General features: G+C 42.6%; 2 protein-coding genes across 2 annotated transcripts in view; one reads left to right on the forward strand and one right to left on the reverse strand.

The window, feature by feature from the left end:
- The window catches only part of obscnb (obscurin, cytoskeletal calmodulin and titin-interacting RhoGEF b), a 51,701-nt gene extending 37,798 nt beyond the window's left edge, over positions 1-13,903 (forward strand). Inside the window, exons 60-87 of the mRNA XM_079284905.1 lie at positions 206-1,546; positions 1,897-2,178; positions 2,730-2,811; positions 2,928-3,049; positions 3,156-3,353; positions 3,468-3,500; positions 3,582-3,680; positions 3,800-4,018; positions 4,160-4,193; positions 4,277-4,329; positions 4,451-4,549; positions 5,711-5,767; positions 6,480-6,619; positions 6,730-6,930; positions 7,062-7,138; positions 7,222-7,392; positions 7,529-7,688; positions 7,868-7,984; positions 8,141-8,305; positions 8,402-8,560; positions 8,643-8,820; positions 8,956-9,069; positions 9,215-9,382; positions 9,531-9,633; positions 9,743-9,872; positions 10,044-10,137; positions 10,340-10,382; positions 11,424-13,903. Coding sequence (XP_079141031.1) covers positions 206-1,546; positions 1,897-2,178; positions 2,730-2,811; positions 2,928-3,049; positions 3,156-3,353; positions 3,468-3,500; positions 3,582-3,680; positions 3,800-4,018; positions 4,160-4,193; positions 4,277-4,329; positions 4,451-4,549; positions 5,711-5,767; positions 6,480-6,619; positions 6,730-6,930; positions 7,062-7,138; positions 7,222-7,392; positions 7,529-7,688; positions 7,868-7,984; positions 8,141-8,305; positions 8,402-8,560; positions 8,643-8,820; positions 8,956-9,069; positions 9,215-9,382; positions 9,531-9,633; positions 9,743-9,872; positions 10,044-10,137; positions 10,340-10,382; positions 11,424-12,540 — 5,756 coding nt within the window. The 3' untranslated portion in view covers positions 12,541-13,903. The remainder of the gene's footprint in view (positions 1-205; positions 1,547-1,896; positions 2,179-2,729; positions 2,812-2,927; positions 3,050-3,155; positions 3,354-3,467; positions 3,501-3,581; positions 3,681-3,799; positions 4,019-4,159; positions 4,194-4,276; positions 4,330-4,450; positions 4,550-5,710; positions 5,768-6,479; positions 6,620-6,729; positions 6,931-7,061; positions 7,139-7,221; positions 7,393-7,528; positions 7,689-7,867; positions 7,985-8,140; positions 8,306-8,401; positions 8,561-8,642; positions 8,821-8,955; positions 9,070-9,214; positions 9,383-9,530; positions 9,634-9,742; positions 9,873-10,043; positions 10,138-10,339; positions 10,383-11,423) is intronic.
- A 502-nt stretch (positions 13,904-14,405) lies between these two features.
- On the reverse strand, positions 14,406-20,547 carry guk1a (guanylate kinase 1a). The gene is made up of 7 exons (XM_079285520.1): positions 20,426-20,547; positions 16,946-17,059; positions 16,817-16,858; positions 16,475-16,710; positions 16,234-16,318; positions 16,065-16,150; positions 14,406-15,647 (listed from the first exon to the last, which is right to left on the reverse strand). The coding sequence occupies exons 1-7, from the start codon at positions 20,457-20,459 to the stop codon at positions 15,609-15,611; spliced, it is 636 nt and encodes a 211-aa protein (XP_079141646.1). The 5' UTR covers positions 20,460-20,547; the 3' UTR covers positions 14,406-15,608.
- Between the last annotated feature and the right edge of the window lie 66 nt (positions 20,548-20,613).

A 20,613-nucleotide genomic window follows, 5' to 3' on the forward strand; every position in this document is an offset into this window, starting at 1 on the left:
CACAAGATGGAGATATGAGATCAAAACCCTTGTCAGAAATTTGGTACTTTTTGGCTTTACAGTACATTGTTGTGCTTTTATTTACCTAAAATTATGACATTTATTTAGTTGCCAACAGGGTTTAGTAGGTTTTATGCTGTGTGGGTACTGACGGTAACTTCAATAACAACATAGTAACATCTACACAACTTCATTGTGGTTATAGGTATAGAGGCAAAACAGGGAGAGACTGAGATGATGGGGCAACCCAGTCTGCCTCCAGAAGCTGCTGAAGAAGGTGATGTCCATGAGCTATGGGAGGAATCGGCCAAGAAACGCCGCATGAGTCGAGAGCCAACTCTGGACTCCATCACTGAACAACCGGAGGAGGTTGTTGGTGGTCAAAGTAAATCGGTGCAGAAAGACGTGACGCCTGCTGAGAAAGTGGAAATAAAATCAGGAGAGCAAGGGCAGACCACCGTGTCCAAGAAGCAGACAGAGTCCAAATCGTGCACCAGCTCTGAGAACGAGTCTGTTCCTGGGGGTTCAACGCTCACCTCCTACCTCAAGAAGAGCAGCATGTCTACTGTCACAGCGACCAATGAGGCAAAGACTATGACCACTGAGAGGTTCTTTGAAAATTTCCAGATGGCAGAGCAGAGAACAGTGCGGCATACTAAAGTGGAAACAACTACAATTCAGCAGACGGATGGAAAACAGGTTCCCGCGGAAGAGACTAACGTCATGGAGATCAGCAAAGAGGATGAGCCTGAGCTCAGAGATGCTGCCATTAAGATTCAAGCTGCCTTCAAGGGCTACAAAGCCCGCAGGGACATGCGACCTGTCTTCAAAGAGGCCTTCAAAGACCAGACTAAAGAACCTAATGGCACCATTCATCTAGAATGTGTGGCAGAGGGTAAACCTGATAAGATGCGGTGGCTGAAGGATGGAGAACCACTGCAGGATGGCAAGCACAACCACATTGATATCTACAATGATGGCACCTGCTCACTGGTCATCACTGCCATCACCACAAAGGATACTGGGGTTTACACTTGTGAGGTCACCAACAAGTTTGGAGTCACTTCTCACAGTGGTAAGGTCACAGTAGGAACGGTGAGAGAATCATCTGGGCGACGGCCGCTGACCGTGGGCTACAGTGCTGACAGCGAGCCTGAGAGCTCCTCGGGCAGTGAGATGGACGACTCACTGAGGCAGGCAAGCAGACGTCTCCGCCGCCTGTTTCGCACACGTCTCCCACCAAATGTTGAGGAAGAACCGTTTCTCAGTGCGGATGAAGGAGACCTGTGTCCTCCAGACCCCCACTCTTACAGAGAGGATGACAGCTACATCTACATTCGCTTTGACTCACGGTCAGAGGCTGATGTTGCCTCAAAGAGGTTCCAGGAGATGTTTACAATCCACGGCGTTCCTGTGGAGACCACCATCCTGGAGGCGGGGCCTCTCAAAGTGGAGCTGCGAATTAGAAAGATGGGCTACACACAAGATGGCACACAGACCCCCACACAAGATAGACAGCCCCCTGCATTTATGGCTGGAGCCCAAGGTAAGAAACGCATGGAAGTAGTGGCCGTTAGGGTCAAGACACAATTTGTACACACTTTCTAAATCATTAATAGATTCATTTTAAAACAAGCTAAATCATAAGATAACGATGTATATTTAAAAAAAATCCTTCTCATACAAAGGAAGACTGACACATTTGAATGATTCACATGATGTTCTGCTGTTGCTTATTAGTTTACTTGTTAGGCATTAAAAACCACATCCAGCTTTCTGTCCCGCTTTGTGCTTACTTTAGTGCTTGCTGATATATTTATAACACATATGATTCAAAAGATTTATGTTCTCATTTTTAACTTTGTGATTCTCTGACTATGTTCTCTTGTTACCCAGCTGCCCCGGTCTTCTTGACAGAGCTACAAAGTCAGGACGTTCCAGATGGTTATCCGGTCAGCTTTGACTGCGTTGTGATTGGCAAGCCCACTCCCACCGTCCGCTGGAATAAGGACGGCAAATTGCTGGAGGAGAATGACCACTACATGATCAATGAAGACCAGGAGGGCTGCCACCAACTCATCATCACCACTGTGCTGCCCACTGACATGGGTGTCTATCGTTGCACAGCTGAGAACAGCAGCGGCATCGCAGCCACTAAGGCTGAACTCAGGGTTGACCGTGAGTAAACACAGATAACATGCACGCACACGTTTGTTCTACGAATGCTTGTGAGTACCTTGGCTTGAGAATTACTCAACTACATTTCCTCTGACTGAAGGCGAAAGATTGTCGCATTGTTTATAAGAGCTGTTGTCTTTGTATTCATCTGTCTGTATTTAGTGCTACGGTTTGCTGGTAAAAAAACTAAAACGTGAAATGTTTCATTTGAGTTGAGGCACATTGAGGCACAACACTCTGGGAAATGTCAGTAATTTATAACTGAAGCGGAAACTGATTTTATGGAAAGTAGATCCACATATTACAGTGTTGCACCTGTAACGATTTAACAGTTAACCTCTTAACTTGAAACAAAACTCTTAAATTAGCATCTTGAAAAAGCAGAGTGGTCAAATGAACCCTACTTAAAAATGTCCTCACTATGAGACTTTGTTACAAAAGCGACCTGAGTTTAAATAAGAAGCCTGAGTCTTCAACTCAAAAGACACAATATCACACGTATCGACACACAATGTCCCTGATTAATGTTGTGTATCAATCTTTTCCATCAGTGTCGTGCAGCTCAGATTATGACACTGCTGCTGATGCCACTGAGACATCTTCCTATGTCAGTGCCAAGGGCTACATGTCCAGGTGAATTTACTATGAACGGTGTATTATGGTGTTTTAAAAATACATTGATAAATGCACGTTATAATATGAATACGCACTGAATTCTTGAGGTGTGCTGTTCTCCTTCCCTCGTCCAGGGAAACTGAGACATTTGAGTCTGTAGCTGAAGATGATCAGCTACCACAAGTTGTGGACGAGCTTCACGATGTTCATGTCAGTCCAGGTTCACCTATTGCAAAGATGCAGCTCAAAGTCAAGAGTAAGTTACAGCTAATTTGAGCTGTCTTAAAAGAAATATTGTCAACCGGAAAAAAACGCCTGTGACTGAAAATATTGTTGTTTCTGAAATTCCTATTGTCTTCCAGGCTTCCCCAAACCCAGGATATACTGGTTCAAAGATGGCCACCCGCTGCGATCTTCAGAGAGGATTCTGTTGCTGGCAGAGAGCGATGTCCATGGCGTGGAGATCCTGGAGGTGAAGAAAGAGGATATGGGGGAGTACTCTGCTTACATCAGCAACGCAGCTGGTTCTGCTTACTCCTCTGCCCGCCTGATCGTTCTGAGTATGTATGCAAACACCTCAATTGTTGCCTACGCAAAAAGAGCATTTCTAAATGACTTTGATCTTTAAAAAAATGCAGTTTAGCTACAGATACATTAACAACTATATTTTGCAGGTCCAGGGGAGATGATGCCACAAGATAAAAGAGGTAATTCGACTAGTTAGGAGTAGAAATAGTTACCAGTTGTTATAAGTGACTGTGCTTGTGTTTTACACGATATTTTCACAGACCCTAAGGTGCCCCTGGTGCCGCCCCGCTTCATTGAAAGGTTCAGCAACAGGAAGGTGAAACAAGGAGCCAGCATCACTCTGTCTGTCAAAGTCGAAGGTTTGTTAAATTGACTGTGCGATTCTTTTAACATCCTTTGAAACCTACAGTAATCTGGGGACATCCAAAACCTTTCATATTATGTTACACATTCTCAATACTCCCTGTGCCTTTCTCAGGCTCCCCCACTCCTATGGTCTCATGGCTAAAGGAGGAGTCAATGGAAGATGTCCTGTGGATCAAGCCTGATACCAAGGGATACAAGATAGCAAGCTCGGGGCGCCAGCACAGCCTCATCTTGATGGACGTGGGCACAGAATACACTGGCGCCTACACCTGCATTGCCACAAATAGAGCCGGGCAGTCCATCTGCACTGCCCACCTCGAGGTTGATGACGGTAAGGAAACAAAGTCACACAGGCACTCTTGGTAGAAATGATATTGACTTTTATATATATTCATGAGTGAAAAACGTCTTACAGTGTCTCTCCTGGCTTTGATCTTAATTGTATATTTGTGTTTCTACCCCTCATCCTTAGCACCACAACCAAAGAAGGAGACCAAAGCCTCAGAGTGAGTTTTTACACATTAAAACAAACAGTATATTTTATACAGATGCATATGTGAAACGAAAATGTAACATTTACTCTCCTCAGGGTTCTTGGAATTACAGTTAGTGCTCCAGAGGAGGAAGCTGGCAGAGCAAAAGGTGAGACATATCATCTTGTACACTGGCATTTACATCTTTTGTTATTTATAGTACCAAATTATTTGTAGCAATCAATACTGCACGATTGATGGTGTTCTTTCTTCTTTGCATGTGCTTTAAGAGAGTAAAATACCCTACCTGGGTGAAGTAGGTTCAGAGGAGTTCCTCATGAAACTCACCTCCCAGATCACTGAAATGGTATCAGCAAAGTTCACACAAGGTAAGTTTACGCTATGGACCAATGTTGAATTATTTTATTTTCATTTGAAAGAAATTCGAGGTACAGTTCAAAGTACTTTCTACTTTCTACAATGTTCCTATTCCAGAAATCTGAATTGACAGTAAAACTTGACTTATGTTAACCTAAACAGTTGATTCATGTCTTCCTACAAACCAAGTTTAGTTTAACACAACCAGGTTTATTCAAATCTGGTTCAAACCAAGATAAAGCAATGATTTTGTAAACATTTTACTCGTATCCATACAAAGTATGACAGCATGCCCGTTGCTTTAAGTAATGGGATAGCATCACATTTAGCATTCACTTGTAGATAGCTGAGAGCACGGACATAAAAACACAGAAAGATGTTTCAGCTCCACACTTTGTAAAAAGGTAAACACCTGCATGCACAACGAACTAATCCATCCCTGATAGGTAGCCTTAGTTTAAAGGTGGGATGACATCCCAGCTGCTTTTGTTCAGTGTGAAACGATTCATTCTGTCGTGATCATACATGCAGCAAGCTAACTGTGACCAGATAAAACACAAAAGGTCGGAGACAAGCAACCAAGGCCAAAGGCTCCCAAAACGACATAGGTTACTATATCGGGTGATTTAAATGCTGAGGACGCCTTACATCACCCGGTGTGCTGCGTGTGTGTGAAGAGAATAAAAATGTGCAGGTTGCCGATCCCTTTGCTGAATTAGACCCTTGTAGTAATTGTGTGACACTGCACATGAGACGTGCAGGCTGCCATGAATGTCTCTGCTACTTGCTTACGCTAAAGATGCTGAACGTATACAAGTAATCCACACGTTGTGTTGGATTCGGTGCTTCTGTGGTGTTTTGTTCCTCGCCAATCCGGATATTCGGTGAATTCACTCTGATTATTCAAGAATTGTGCGAGGCTGTTTAATGTGAATGCTTTAGCTCTTCAATTCTTGAATTAGAATTCACCAACCGACAGATTTGTCGTTGACGCCAAACTTGACGGAGGAGTGTTCCTTTCCCGCTCTTCCGGGTGCTTGTTTTTCAGCATGTTTGAGCCACATGACTCCTCATCACTTCATACAGACGTCATTTCTTCACCACGTTTACATCCATCAGTTGAGCCATCCAATCAATACAGATTCTCATCCAACCATTAATTTGTTATTCAGACAGCTTACAGAATCATGAAGTGCTCCAGTGGATGAAATCTTGGCCCAAAACTACCAGTATGTATCCCAAGTGCATCAGCTTTACAGTTAATATACATTTCCCCATTGAATTTTAGATACAGGTAATTTGTGGAGACGTTTTTTGAACAACATTACCTTTTACATACAGCAAAAAAACAATTATTATATGTGAAGGTGCATCCACAACAGTTTCCTCTTTTCCTGTGTCAGCATTATAATTGCTGAAACGTCTAATTTGAATTGATTTCAAATAGATTTGAAATGTCTATGAAGTCTGAACACATGCTCACCGGCAGACATGTGTGTGGAGAGCTCAGATAATCTGCTGCACTGTAGCTTATTCTCGCATGTCGTCACAATACTAACACACAGCAAAGCATTTAGAATGAAATGATTGTTGTGGATTTTTGTCCTTCCTTTTTTTTCCCTTTACATCACAAAAATGTAATTATTACGAACTAAAAATTCATGATGAATTATAGGGGTAATGATTTAAATGTTTAGACGAACATTACCATAAAGCACCAGTAGATGGCAGCAAAGAGTGAGTTTAGTGCTTTAGATGTGACTTTGAGTTGACTGGTACGGGCCTCCGTCATGCTCTGACACTGAGCACTAATAGCTGCTACCAAACTAAAGACAAAGTATGATAATCCCTTCCTCAGTGATTTTAATTGGACGAGCTCTACTTCTTTGCACAACTGACCCGTCTTCCTCTGATCACCTCCCTCCGTCCTTGCTGCCTCAGCTTCATTACGCGTACCAGGTGTGGACAGTGATGATGAGACCAAGACCCCTTCTCCATCACCTCATCACGGTCGCTCTCGTCCTCCCTCTCTCATCGCTGACTCCTCCTCTGAATCCGATGAGGGGGATGCCAGGGGAGAGGTGAGATGTATAGAAGTTCTCCGTCTGACATATTGTTGTCCAGAGTTGTTTAACTGTAAACTTCAGTGTTTGTTTTGTTCACAAGTTTAATGTTGTCATATTTTTTTCAGATGTTTGACATCTATGTGGCAACGGCTGACTACAACCCCACGTTAGCAAGCAAAGAATCCATCTCTCTAAAGGAGGGACAGTATGTTGAGGTTTTGGACTCGGCTCATCCACTCAAATGGTTAGTCCGGACCAAACCCTCCAAAACTACACCGTCCCGTCAAGGCTGGGTCTCACCTGCCTACCTGGACAAGAAACTCAAAGTGCGTCTTAAAACTAAAGCCACTTATCCATCACCATAACATCTAAACTTGTTTCACAATTATTGAAAATTGTCTTGAGGCCTTTTTTAAGAACATTTTTTAATGAATAGTAAAAATATGCATTGTTCCAGCTCTCTGTGGACACGAGTGACCTTCCAGAGTCAAATGTAGAGGAGATGTCTGAGGGTGAATACCAGAGGAAGTTATTGTAAGTTAAGTATATCTACACTCACTTACAGAACACTGGAACTAAAGGATGTATCATAACCAACTATTATTTTATGTCCCTAGCCAACTCATCCAAGACCTGATGAACGGTGAATCCGAGTTTGTAAAAGAGATCGACTTCTTTACCTCCCATCACCTGAAGCATGCCGACAACCCTGACGCACCACCCGATGTCAGCAGCCAGAAGGAAGCCATATTCAGGAACATTGATGATATCAAGTCCTTCCACAGCAAGTGAGCTCACCTCTTGACGCCTTGTCATCTTAGTCAGATATTTGTTTTATAAAGAAAGTGATGAACATCACAGACGAGTGGGGTTTACAGTGAGATACTCAATGCAATTCTTTTCCAACTATTTTTATGTTTTTAGGGCATTCCTTCCAAAGTTGAACGACTGTGAGACAGATGACGATGTAGCCATGTGCTTCCTGAAGAACAAGGAGGGCTTTGAGAAGTACCTCCAGTATCTTGTAGGTCAGAGTCAGGCTGAATCTGCTGTCAGTGACAAGGCTGTTCACCGCTTCTTCAAGGTAACAGCGCAACTGTTGCTGCGGTGCATGTGGGATATGCAGTGCGTATTTAAAATTGTAATGTCTTTTTACTCTTCTATACTTGTGTTTGCTAACTTGTACATACTTTGTCATAAGGGTGACTGTGAAAGGACTCTGGACCAGCATAAATATTTGAATTTAAAAATATTCCCTTGTAGGAGTACACGGAGAAAGTGAAAGCCAGTGCAGACCCTGCAGACCCCCCAGTACGCAGCATCAACGCCAGCCTCCAACAACCACTGGAGAGGATTCAGAAGTACAAGGCCGCCCTCAAGGTAACACCTTAGACTCCACGATATCCATGAACCTTTGCGGTTCACTTGTCTGCATCACAGATCGGAATACATCGATTGCACGTGTAACACATGTGCTTTTAGACCTGTATCTCTGCCACTGCAGTTGTATTGAAGTCTCTCCTCTGACATCTTCAGGAGCTCATCAGAAACAAGGCAAAAAATGGCCAGAACTGCTGCCTACTGGAAGAAGCGTATGCCATGGTGTCTGCACTCCCTCAGCGCTCTGAGAATACCCACCAGGTCTCCATGATTGACAACTATCCTGCCACACTGGAAGTATTAGGAGAGCCAATGAGACAGGTAGGTGGAGTTTGTTTAATACTGCGATTACAGGCATGATTGTGTTTGTTTGATTGTAATAAATATAGAGATTTTTTTTTCCCTTTTTGAAACCAGGGACCCTTCCAAGTGTGGGAAGGGGCTCCAGGAATTAGGTCGTCTTCTAGAGGACACAACCGCCACGTGTTCCTGTTTAAGAACTACTGTATAATCTGCAAACCCAAGAGAGACAGCAACACTGACACACAAGCATATGCTTTTAAGAACATGATGAAGGTAAGACGTTTCATATAATCACAACTTCTTTCCTGATCACCAGCTTAAATGATGTTTTCTGTTGTTCTCCATCCTGCTGCAGCTGAATAACATTGACGTGAATGAGACAGTGGAGGGCGACGACCGTGCCTTTGAGATCTGGCATGAACGCGAGGACTCTGTGAGGAAATACACCTTGCAGGCCCGAACTGTTACCATCAAGAACTCGTGGCTGAGAGACTTCAGAGAGCTGCAGCAGCGATACAGCACGCCTGCGTGGAGTGAGTGGAACACACACACAGTCCATTTTCTTTTCTGCATCTTATTCTTTATTTTATCATTTTATCACTCAAAATGTATTTTTGATGTTCTCCCACTTTCAAACACTACCTTTCCTGATTAATCTCCTTTTACAGGTCCTCCTGACTTTGATGAAATTCTGGCAAACTGCATAGCAGAGCTGGGACAGACTGTTAAGCTGGCCTGCAAAGTCACTGGTGTACCCAAACCAGCGGTCACTTGGTACAAGGGTACGTCATTTGCTCTATTGGACAATAAACTGTTCAGACAAATGGGGAGCAATGGTACATGACACTTAGTGACTAACTTCCGTATACAAAAAGTATCTGAGTCTAAATGTGTTCTATCAATGCCGTGTTTACTTGATGGATGTAGATGGACGTACTGTGGAGGCAGATCCTCATCACATCATCATTGAGGATCTGGATGGTTCCTGCACACTGATCTTGGATAACATGACAGCAGATGATTCCGGCCAGTACATGTGCTTAGCCACAAGCTCAGCTGGCAATGCCAGCACTCTCGGCAAGATCACCGTTCAGGGTAAGTGGCACACATGCACGGTGTGATAGTGGATGCTTTCATTTATAAATATCAATAATTGTACTTCAGCCTTCAACCTTTTGGAATGAATATATTTTTGTGAAACCAGTATTTAAACATGGATTATATTTTGACATGTTTCTTGTAGTGCCTCCTCGTTTTGTGAATAAAATGAGGAACGCTATATATGTTGCCGGTGAGGACACTCAGTTCACCTGCGTCATACAGAGCGCCCCCAACCCCAAGATCAGGTATGAGATTTGCCGAACATTTTAATTAAATTCAGAAGGTCCCTTGAAACTCCCGTCTCCCTCTGTGTTTACCTCTTTTTCTCATCCCTGGCTGTGTTTATCTATCAAGGTGGTTCAAAGATGGCAGGCTGCTGACTGACCAGGGAAAGTATCAGACCTACAGCGAGCTCCGCAGCGGAGTTCTGGTCTTGGTGATAAAGAAACTGGCCGAGAGAGACCTCGGACACTATGAGTGCGAGGTTGGTCGACATTAAAAAAAGTCATACTTGAATCACAAACTTTATGAGAGTGTTATTCAATTAATATGTATACGAGGAAAAGTATAAATCTTGACTCGAGTACAGTTGATATCAATTAGCAACAATAACTCATCTCTGAGGCTCTAAAAATATATCCTCTGCTTTTGCCAGTTGTCGAACCGTCTGGGCAGCGCCAAGTGTGCTGCTGATCTCGTTCCACCCTCTGCTGTGGCTCGCACTGGTGAGCAGGCCATCACTATCGAAGGTAGGAGCGCTGACTCAACCCTCACACAAGCAGACTCTCTCTCGACTATTTGTATAATATGCACACTGAATAACATTGGCTTTTAATGCAGACGTTAAAGATGCATAATCGTCTCATGCATCTTGTTCTCTAGATGTGACTGTTGTTTGCGCTTCACTTCATTTTTCCTGTTCAATCTCATTGATTCTGCTTCCACCCACAGTTACTGAACAGGAGACGAGGATACCAAAGAAAACCATCATCATGTAAGTGAACAGGCATATTTTTATACTTTATGTTAAGCCATGTACTTTGTGCCTGCAGCATGTCTGTTGCCTGGTTGGACATCAGTTCATCCTCTCGACAACTCCTCTGTGCATTACATGTCAAGTAATTCGGTAATAAATGTTACTTAGACTATATAAGAAAGAGCTTTGTATCTAACTTTGAGATCATGTGTCAAAAGTTAAGAATCGTGAAAGGTATTTGTTTCAGGATAGGCTTCCTCTGCAGCCTCTGTGATACAGATGCATTGAATGTTTTATTTCTGGTCTCGCTGTGTAAGGCAAGGCAAGTTTATTTGTATAGCACATTTCAACAACAAGGTAATTCAAAGTGCTTCACATGAAACCATTAAAAGCATAAAGGCAAAAGTAAAGGAGATTTAAAACATACATTGAAACAACAATCGATGTCTCCCTGAGACATTACGCCGCACGCAATCAACCATACACTGCCGCAATTCTGCAATTACTCGCACACAAACCACGTCTGGAAAAGATCTCTGCCGATCTGCGTTTTATAATAATAATAATAATAATAATATAATGTGTAGATATTGCTAGCGAGAAGATGAAATGTACTTAAAGATGATTTATAGTTATTTTGCATGTGTGTGTGCTTCGCTCTGTGGCCTCGTGTATGCATCGTTGTGTAGTATTTAAAGCATGAGGATTCTGACACGAGGGTGATGAAAGGATGGGCTCTCCTCACCAGGGTGCTGTCGTCTTTAACCGGCAGCTTTATTACTGCAGCTCCTCACACAGCATTTGTATTCCTGCTGTAGCAACACACACAATATGCAGCGCAGCAAATGTTATGGTGGGAAGTGCCTACTTAACATCACACTTAGAAAGAGCTTTTCATACATAGATCAGTGTCACTTGCACTGTTGGCTTATGAGTGGCGATGTAAGCCCATCAGCTTCAATCATTGGTGTGAAAACTGCGTGCAGCCTGATAGCTTTTTCACTCTAGTTTTATAATGTCTGTGTTCTCTCTCTCTCTCTCTCTCTCTCTTTACACCAGTGAGGAGACTATAACCACTGTGGTGAGGAACCCACGTATGAGGAGGCACAAATCCCCCGGCTTGACTCTTGCTGGAGCCCACCGCTCGGAGACCTCCACCCCAGAGCTCCCCACAGGCAGGCCGAGAAGGGTGCCCACTCCGAGAAAGACCGGCATCCCAACCCTCCATGTGACTGAACCGGAGGGTGCTGAAGCCAGAGTCATGGAGAGCAAGCCCAGGTGGATCGAGGTGGAGGAGGTCATCGAGTATAAGATCAATAAATCTCCCAGGCTGTCCAGGAGGAGGGGCGTCTCACCGGCAGGGTCTGATCGTGCAACCACTCCCTCCAGACCCAGAAGATCTCCACCGGAAAACCCAAACACTAACAATTCCAACAACAAGCTGGTGGAGCAGGCCAAGGCCCAGCTGCAGGGGGACATCAGCAGCCTCTCCTGGGATGAGGAGCAGGGTAGTGTTACCTCTGATTCTGTCTCTGGAGTCGCTGGAGAGCCACATGAGCTCTTATCTGTCCTCACTCTAGCTGGAGAGGACAGTGAGGACCCAGATGATGACCAAACCATCATTTTTGAACCTGATGATGAAGACGAGGATCATAACTCACTCGGAAAGCAGGAGCCTAAGATTCTGACACAAGGCGGCCGTGTTTTGACCCTTGAAGACTTGGAGGATTACATCCCAGAAGAAGGGGAGACCTACGGTTCCACCAGCACCCACAAGCCTGCTGCAGAAAAGCCCTGTGAGATCTCTGTGCTCCAGAGGGAGATCGGCGGGTCCGCGGTGGGACAGCCGGTGCTCCTCAACGTGGGGCGGCCTGTTATGGTCCCGAGGCAGAGGAGCGGCTTCTTCGGCCGCTTCAGGGAGCATCTCTCCAGCAGCCTTTTCTCACCTGCAGTGCCCCAAGCCAGCGGAGGCCAGTCCAGGACGGAGAGACACGTCCCCATCCAAGTGAGCCACGCAAAGCTGGAAGTGAAGCCTTCATACTGCTCAGAGGTGCAGAGAGTTGAGGGGGGGCAGCAGAGCTTTAAAACCAAAGTGTCAACTCAGACCTACGGCTATACATCAGTGGGCAACGCAGTCACTCTTCAAATTAGCGATAAGCTTCCTCAGAACAAGTAGGAGCTAACCATTATACTTGGTACGACAAACCCTCGTAGTCTTAAATGGGGACATTTCTACTTCCATGAGTAAGGCACATCCTGACCTGAAGTATCTTTACTGCATTTGACAAACCATTCCATTTTGAAGCTTCCAATCAGAACAAAAAGCTCATTCTCTGAGTCTTTTTCTTGACGAGTGGTTAGTGTCAAATGGTTTCTAGACGAGGCGAGTTGGAAAATGTTTCAGTCCCAAACTGCTTTGTTACAACTGCTTAATGACATGTGCAGTATGTGTTGTACAATGTGCGTGGTGGACGGAGAGAAAAAGGAAATTAAGGATTGACTTTTTACCGATGAACTATTTTGACGTCTGTTTTTAAGTTGAATTAAATTTTTTCACTTAAATACAGCTTCTCGAAATCATGAACCTTGACCCACTAATACTAACTGATCCAGACATTATCCTTAGAGATGGCTATTGCTATATACACAAACAAAATAATTATACAGTCTATTTAGGTATATATATATTTTTGGTTTTACTTTTGTACCTTTGAAGTTATGTCGCCTTTTGCAGTTCTTTAGCTTCCTGGATCAGCAAATGTTGGAGTTAGTGAGGTCATGTCTATGTTTCTAGTTCAGTGTTAAATATAAATATGCAACACGGTCATCGTTTGTACACTGATGATGTACAATTAACAGAACTTTGGAGACCGCTGTGGTCCATCGGCTGTTTAAGTTTAAGATGTGCTGTCAAACTTTCAATATTAGTTTGACAAAATTAAACACGAGTTCTTCTTTTGGGTGTTTGTGAATTATTCGTTGGTGAGCAGCTTTTACAAATATGGCATTTCTACGAGTCATTTGGAAGGTGAATCTGTTTCACACTGGATCTGTGTTTGACTGCATGTGTCATTTATTGTTGTGAAACGGAAGTTTGTACCGTTGATTGAATGTTACACTCAAATTCTTTGACATTTTTGTGTCTGGTAATGAAGTGCAATCACCTGTGAATTCACAGCGTATCACAGGGACATATGTAAGCGGAAGATATTTAGATTAGTGACTGCATGCGTTTGCTTTTCCAAAGCAGATTTGTGTTTATTGAGAGTAACCTGATCTCTAATGTTGTATTTGATTGCGAGCAAATGTTTGTGCAAAGTACTTGAGCTCACATGATTTACTACCTTTTCAAACGAAATAGTGACTAGAAAGAAAAAGCTGCCCCTGAAAGATTTGTGGTGTTTTTAAGGTCTTTTAGTCAGTTACAAGGATCATGTATTTACATTAACACACTAATAGATTGTAATTGCTTGTACTGTATGTGTGTAGTTTTGCAAAACGTTTGAGTTCCCAGTTCTAATAAATAGTTGTACTGCAAATAATAAGTATGGCCAGTTTCTTTCACAATTGTTACTCATAGCACACATACAAATGTGTAAAAAAAACAACGTTACACAATGGTGTGTTGAAAATACGTCTTAAAGCATCACGTATTATGTCGAAAAAGTCATATAGTATGTTACAAATAAATAAATCACAGTATAGTATGTAGAAGAAAGTTCTGGTATCGTATCAATAAAAATCAATTAAATGTCAGTGTAGTCTATGAAAACATCAATTAAGTATGATGTCATGTATGATGAAGAAAAGTCAAAGTATAGAATGTAAAAAAAAATCATATTATTGTATGTTGAAACATCATAAAAATGCAAAGTATAGCGCCTAAAACGAATAAAAGGTTATATTAGAGTATGTCGAAAAGACGTCATAAAAAGTCAGATTAGTATAACATATTTTTTAGCAAAAGTTTCATACACTACCTTTCACCAAAGTTCAAAGCTTATTGGTCAAATACTGGTTGTACAAGAAGATGTAGTGAAATGCTTGACCTCAAATTCCTTTAATTGCACCATAACATACAAATACAATAACAAAGAATCTATAAATAACAGCCAAATAACAGAGTTGAAGAGTTTGTATGATGGAGAACAAGATTGTGAGCGTATTGCTGACTGTTTAGTTGTGCTATCTTATAATCAATGTATAGTAGAGTAAGTTAAAGTGAGTCCCTGTTAGAACCCAAAGTGGCAATGAGGTCTTAAAATAAATGAGAAGGGTCTGAAAGTTATTTAATTTAACTTCAGGATTCCTGTGTATACATTGGTCATAGATATTCAAACGAGTAAACAAGTTAAAGATCTGCGTGCTTAATTCTACAACATATAAAAGAAAAACATGACATTCATTTTCCAAGCGACATTCTAAGTGACAATATATGATCTATTCTTTCTTTGTTTTAAGCCACATTTTCCATCATAGGATTTAATCTCACTAGAGCACAACAGTATTCATGGTTATCCTGCAAACATATGCAATAATGGAGTTCTGTGGCAATTTACACAAAATCTGTCAAAGAAAAGCATTTAACAGCACTGGAAAGACTTTCATGCACCCCTTTGAACATAAACTGCCACCATGTTTGTTTTTAACAAACGTAATCAGTTGTAATGCTGACGAGTTTCCCTCCTGAACTAAACGTGTGCAGCTATCCATCTCTGTAAATCTCTCAAATCAACATGATATGACTGGTGGCACAAGAGTAGCATAACTCTCTGCCACTCATTAAGATATCTAGAAACTAGCTTATTCCATCATGTGAATAAACTGCTGTTTTAAGATCGTGGTTAGTCATGTGACCTGCCCCCGCCCTGTTTGTGTTCGTAAAGGCTGCAAGCAGTATATCCGGAAAACCTGGTAAACCCAGTCCAGCAGAGCACCCTGCATAACATACCAGCCACATATCAAGTAAGCATAATTGGAGTAACTTCTCTTCATACAAGGGACACCTACAATATGTAAAGCGTTTCAGGTCAGTAAAGAAAAGGACACGCACGTGTTAATACATCTAAATAATAACCTCTAAACACCATATAAAACCTACATATTTGTGTATCCGCTAAGGGACATTGGTTGGAGTTTCACAGACCATCTGAGGGAATGTTCACGACTGTAACTGAGGTCTGTGGGGTTGTTTAGGGAGGAGTGGATGGACGGGACTAAAAGGTGTCAGGATGCAGCTGTCCCCTACGAAGACATGTTGACTTTCTTGACCTTATTGATTTCCTAGAGAAGGGAAAAAAACATTTTACAATGTTAGAAATCTACAACAATGAACAAAGAAATTTGAGGTGAGACTGCACACAGCAGATGAACACAAAGTTGAATCCATTCCTCACACTTTTGCTTTTGGAAAGGCTAAACAACAACAACAACCCCCGACTCTCCAAACTCTGTAGATGCTCTGTGTAGCGTGGTCAGGTCAGTTGCAAGGCTATGATTGGACGATCTCGGTTTGGGTGAGGATTCAATTCAACTTGTAAGAGGCAGATCGTGCTTCTCTTCGATAAAAAGTCTGAGTCTCCCTTCACCTGAATCTTATCAGCGTAAAACATTTTCATTCAGTGTGCAAAGGTATCAAAAATCTATCCGTTGATGCTCAAGTGAATGCATTAAAGCAGTGTTTTAATGTAAATCTCTTACCTCAAGAAGAGCACGTTTCAACTGCCCATAGGCATCCTCCAAATTATCATTGACAATTAGGACATCAAAGACTCCAGGTTCTTCACCTAGAAGGACATACAATTCTGTTTAGACTTATGTTTTAAACACTTATGTAATTTAATATTTGCAAACAAAAACAAATGCGTACCTAACTTCATGTCCACCTCAGCCGCTTTTAAACGCTTCTGGAGACTCTCCTCCGTCTCAGTTTTTCTGTCTCGCAAACGTTTTTCCTGAAACAAAAACACAAAGCATTCAGAACATCAACAACCTACATGACAAGACAACTGTGGTACAAAACAAACAGAAAGTCACACCCAGGAACGCCTCGCTGGCAGGACAATACAAAAAGAAAGACTCAATGAAATGCATTTCTCTTCTGTGCTCACCAGGACTGCCATGGAGGGCGGCTGGATGGAGATGTAGAGGGGCCGGAGGTCTGTCGTTTTGATTTTCATCACACCCTGCATGTCGATGTCAAGGATACAGATGAGGTTCTTGGCCTGGACGTCTTGCACGGCAGCTTTACTGGTGCCGTACATGTTCCCCGAGAACTCCGCGCTCTCTATGAATTCACCGTTTTCGATCCCGGCCTGCATCACCTCCCGTGTGACGTAATGGTAATCTGAAACCACCCAAAAATGAATACAGATGAATACAGCTAAAAACACTCCAGACTCACAAACTGGGATTTGCTACAGGGGTCATGAAAGAGGAGGAACAAGTTGTACCTTTGCCATTCTCTTCTCCGGCCCGAGGATTTCTTGTTGTATCTGAGGGTCGAGAAGACATTTATAAGATAAGACTGAAAAGACTCCCTGAGAACACATAACAAACTCTATCTAGAGTGGTATACTTACGGGAAACACTGAAGCCAAAGACACTGTCATACTCTTTCATGAGCTTCTTCAACAGCGTGCTCTTCCCTGCCCCGGATGGGCCGCTGAACACCACAGGCCTGGGTCCAGCCATAGCTGGAAGGAGAGTCGCAGAGGAGAGAGTTCAGTATAGGAAACAAGAGGGTGTGGCTGGAGGTGTGACACGCATCCTCTGGAAACTTATGGCATGAGTCATTACCGACCGAGACTTGAAATAAAAAAAAACATTACAGCGGGTTAACATGCTCAGACAAGCCTCGCTCTGGTGGGAGACCAAAACATCTCCCACAAGGGCAAGAGCAAAGGCAATCAACGGCTTGGCAAGCCGCGAGTTTACCGTGGTGCAGGGACAAGTACTCACTAATTGGAGAGCACTTCTCTGCTTGTGAAGGCAAGAAAGAACAGAAGAGATAAGACTCACAATAGGCTAAAGAGGAAGAACTCTTTACAGAGACATTGGCTCATTTTTCAAGGAAACAACTTTAAACTAAATTTAACTGAATTATGCAGCAATCCAATCACCAACAAACCTGTAAGTATAGTCATCGTAGTGCACATCTTTGCAAAAATAGCTATTTACTACTGTACTGCCATATACTCTACACAACATTTATTTTGTGACCAACATAGAAATGCGACTAAAATAAAGAACAAAGTGATGCCTGGAGTTTTCCGCCTTACCTTTGGTCAATACACGCACAGCTCAAGCAGACGGAGAATTTAAGTGAACAGGGAGGACGTGATCATGTGCAGGACAAGTCGATTGTGTACGAGTGTGGGATGGAGGAGAGCAAAAGAAAGGGCGGGGCCACGTTAACGCACGAGTCATCATTTCCCTTTAGGCCTCTTGGCATGTAGGGCAGCAACAAAAGTCTTCCACTCCTGTCTGTCCTGGGCGAGTCGCTGGATGGTGCCTCGCTGGATGGTGCCTCGCTGGATGGTGCCCCATGAGTGGTTTAGGCTCTGCATCTCCTTCTCCACAGTTCTTCTCCATGCGTTTCTTGGTCGGCCTCTTTTTCTTTTCCCTTCTGGTGTCCAACGTAAGGCTGTTCTTGTGATATCAGCAAGATCTTTTCTCAACACATGTCCTATCCATCCCCATCGTCTTCTCATTAGGATGGTCTCCATGCTTTCGTGTTGGCATTTGTCATACAGTTCTTTACTTGAGATGGTGCTTGGCCAGAAAATGTGCAGTAATCGTCTTAAACTCTTGGTATGGAAGGTTGATAGTCTGTTGAGATCTTCTTGCGTCATTCTCCAGCATTCAGAACCGTACAACAGGGTGGATAAAACACAGCTCTGATACCAGCTAGAGCTGCTACATTGAGCTACAGTGAAAAGCTAATATCAATTATTATGATTATAGGCCTATTACTTACATCAATGTCGTCACACAGCGTGACATATTCGCCTAACAAATCTTTAAAAACATAAAACTAGTCTCCAAAATCTTTTTATAGGCAAAAATCACAGCATGTGAGCCGTCTTGTTTCCAGGCACCCCAGATGAAGTGAGGTCGTCTTTACAGGTGCAAATGACAGAGAGTCATTCTCCATTGCCTCTTGAATGCCTCCCATAAAAGGCAACATGGCTAATTAAAGATGCAGCAGTTCCTCTGGCACAAGCCTCGGAAGGAGCCGGAACACGTTTTGGAGCCCTGTTCTGAAATGGGTACCGAGCCAAACAACAACCCTCCACCACAGGGTTCTCCAATAGTTATCCTTTGCATTGGCTTCCTGTTACCATAGGGAAACAGTTAGGACTACAACTAATTATTATTTCCATCATTATCATTATCTCTGCAAGGAGATAATGAGGTTGGGCATGTGTGTGCATCTCTGTGTCTGTCCATGGCTATTTGTGCATACTGCTGCACCAACTGCAGAGTTTTTGGGGGCGCATTGTTAGCTGCATGCATAAGGACGTTGTAGTTGTTGTGTAATTGATTAACTGCAGACTGCTCACACACTACCGTTAACCCCGGCTGGTTTTTGTTCTGCATTTACACACGCAATGTCGAAATAATAGACTTTCGACATTTTACAGGCAAAAAAATATACAAAAAAAAAGATACAAGAACAAAACTACGAATGTCTTGACAAAGCTTCTGAAACTTTCAGGTACATAAAATCCAAAACTCACACAAGAATCAACCGTTTGTACTCGACATCGAGCTGCGTGACAGGAAATGAGTTACTGCAAGTTTACAATCACCTCGAGATTACACCGTGCTGGACTTTAACCATGTGCAATAAACCCCATGTGATTGATATTTGCCTGAAACTAAATTGAAGTCATGTGAAACCCATCAGGTCTCAGTGGTCTGATACAGGCTTCATGGTGCTGAAACAAGAAGTTGATCAACAAATTTATCAGCAACGAGCAAAAAAATGCTCACATTTCATAGCTCCAGCTTCTCACATGTGACAATTGACTGCTCGTATTTTGATTTAATATATTGAATATCTTTGGTATGAATTGTGCAAAAAAGTTGGTATAAATTGGGCAAAAAAGGCTATTTTAATATGTCACCTCAGGATTTGGGATCAGAATTTTTTTTCCCGCACTTTTCTGCCAACAATTCCATTCATAGGACTCGCCGGTAACGAAAATAATCATTTGTTGCAGCCCTAGAAAGTACAACACACAGTATGTAATGTCAAAACAGCAGTGTTGTTAGTTCAATTTACCTAGAAACAGGTGATTTGGGGATTATGTGGGCACATGTTCAACCAGTTCTCTTCCTTATTCAGTCTAATGCTGTGATCTCTTCATTCCATTGTTTTCCCTATTGTCTGTCCACATATAGCATAAATAATATTCTATGTTATAGAGTGAGTGTCACAAGTGTAGCATTGGCAAGAACAACGTTATTGTAAAACACATCTCAGCTCGTGGACTTCCTCTGTGTCCCTGCTCTCTGTACTACAAGTGTTGCTGGAGTTGTAACTCTTCAGACTGCTCCATACACTGGAGGTGAAGTAGTTCCAGAAACCTCCACTCTATTTGCTAAATTGTATCAGGCATTTTCTAACTATCTCACACATTGCAAAGTGCCCTTTGACTCACGCCATAGAAGAATTTGCATGCAGAGTTGCATGGAAATGATGAAACTACTAATGTACTTTGGTCAGGGCAATACTGAGGATCTTTTAAATAATTTGCAGGTTTTACAAACGCTGTGATACAAACATAATTATTGACTGTTTTAAAAAGCTATTAACACATTATAACAGTTATCCCTGATGGCTGGCTTCCATCCACAATGACTAATTAAATGATGATTAAACGACAGGTAACGTTGCATCAGCTAAACTTAACACAGCCATCTTCTTCCTCTGCAGGAACAATCCGACTCCTCTCACACCCAAGGACATGATTGGCAGTGCTGGCTACAGTGATGATGGAAGACAATACAAACATGAGACAAAAGAGACATATGCATGATATCCTGCTTCCTACCTGACAGTAGCCTGGAGAAATATCTCGTGTACATCGGGAGTTACGTTACTCCGAGATTTTAGCTCTGTCTCCTGGTGATTTTCTCCCTCCTCTGTACTTTGTCTTTGCTGTTAAGAGCCATTAAGGAAACATTGTGATGCCTACGTCATCACTGCGGGTCAAAACATCGACGCGTTGCGTTCGCGGAC

This window comes from Melanostigma gelatinosum, assembly GCF_949748355.1.
Source record: "Melanostigma gelatinosum genome assembly, chromosome: 15".
Classification (NCBI taxonomy): domain Eukaryota; kingdom Metazoa; phylum Chordata; class Actinopteri; order Perciformes; family Zoarcidae; genus Melanostigma; species Melanostigma gelatinosum.

Bases quoted from the DNA above. Each gene is read 5' to 3' on its own strand.
- guk1a (XM_079285520.1), bottom strand. From the start codon at position 20,459: ATGTACACGAGATATTTCTCCAGGCTACTGTCAG. The intron at 16,711-16,816 runs GTACAACTTGTT...GGGTGGTTTCAG, and splicing joins CGGAGAAGAGAATGGCAAAG to ATTACCATTACGTCACACGG. The intron at 15,648-16,064 runs GTAAGAGATTTA...TCCCTTCTCTAG, and splicing joins TGAAACGTGCTCTTCTTGAG to GAAATCAATAAGGTCAAGAA.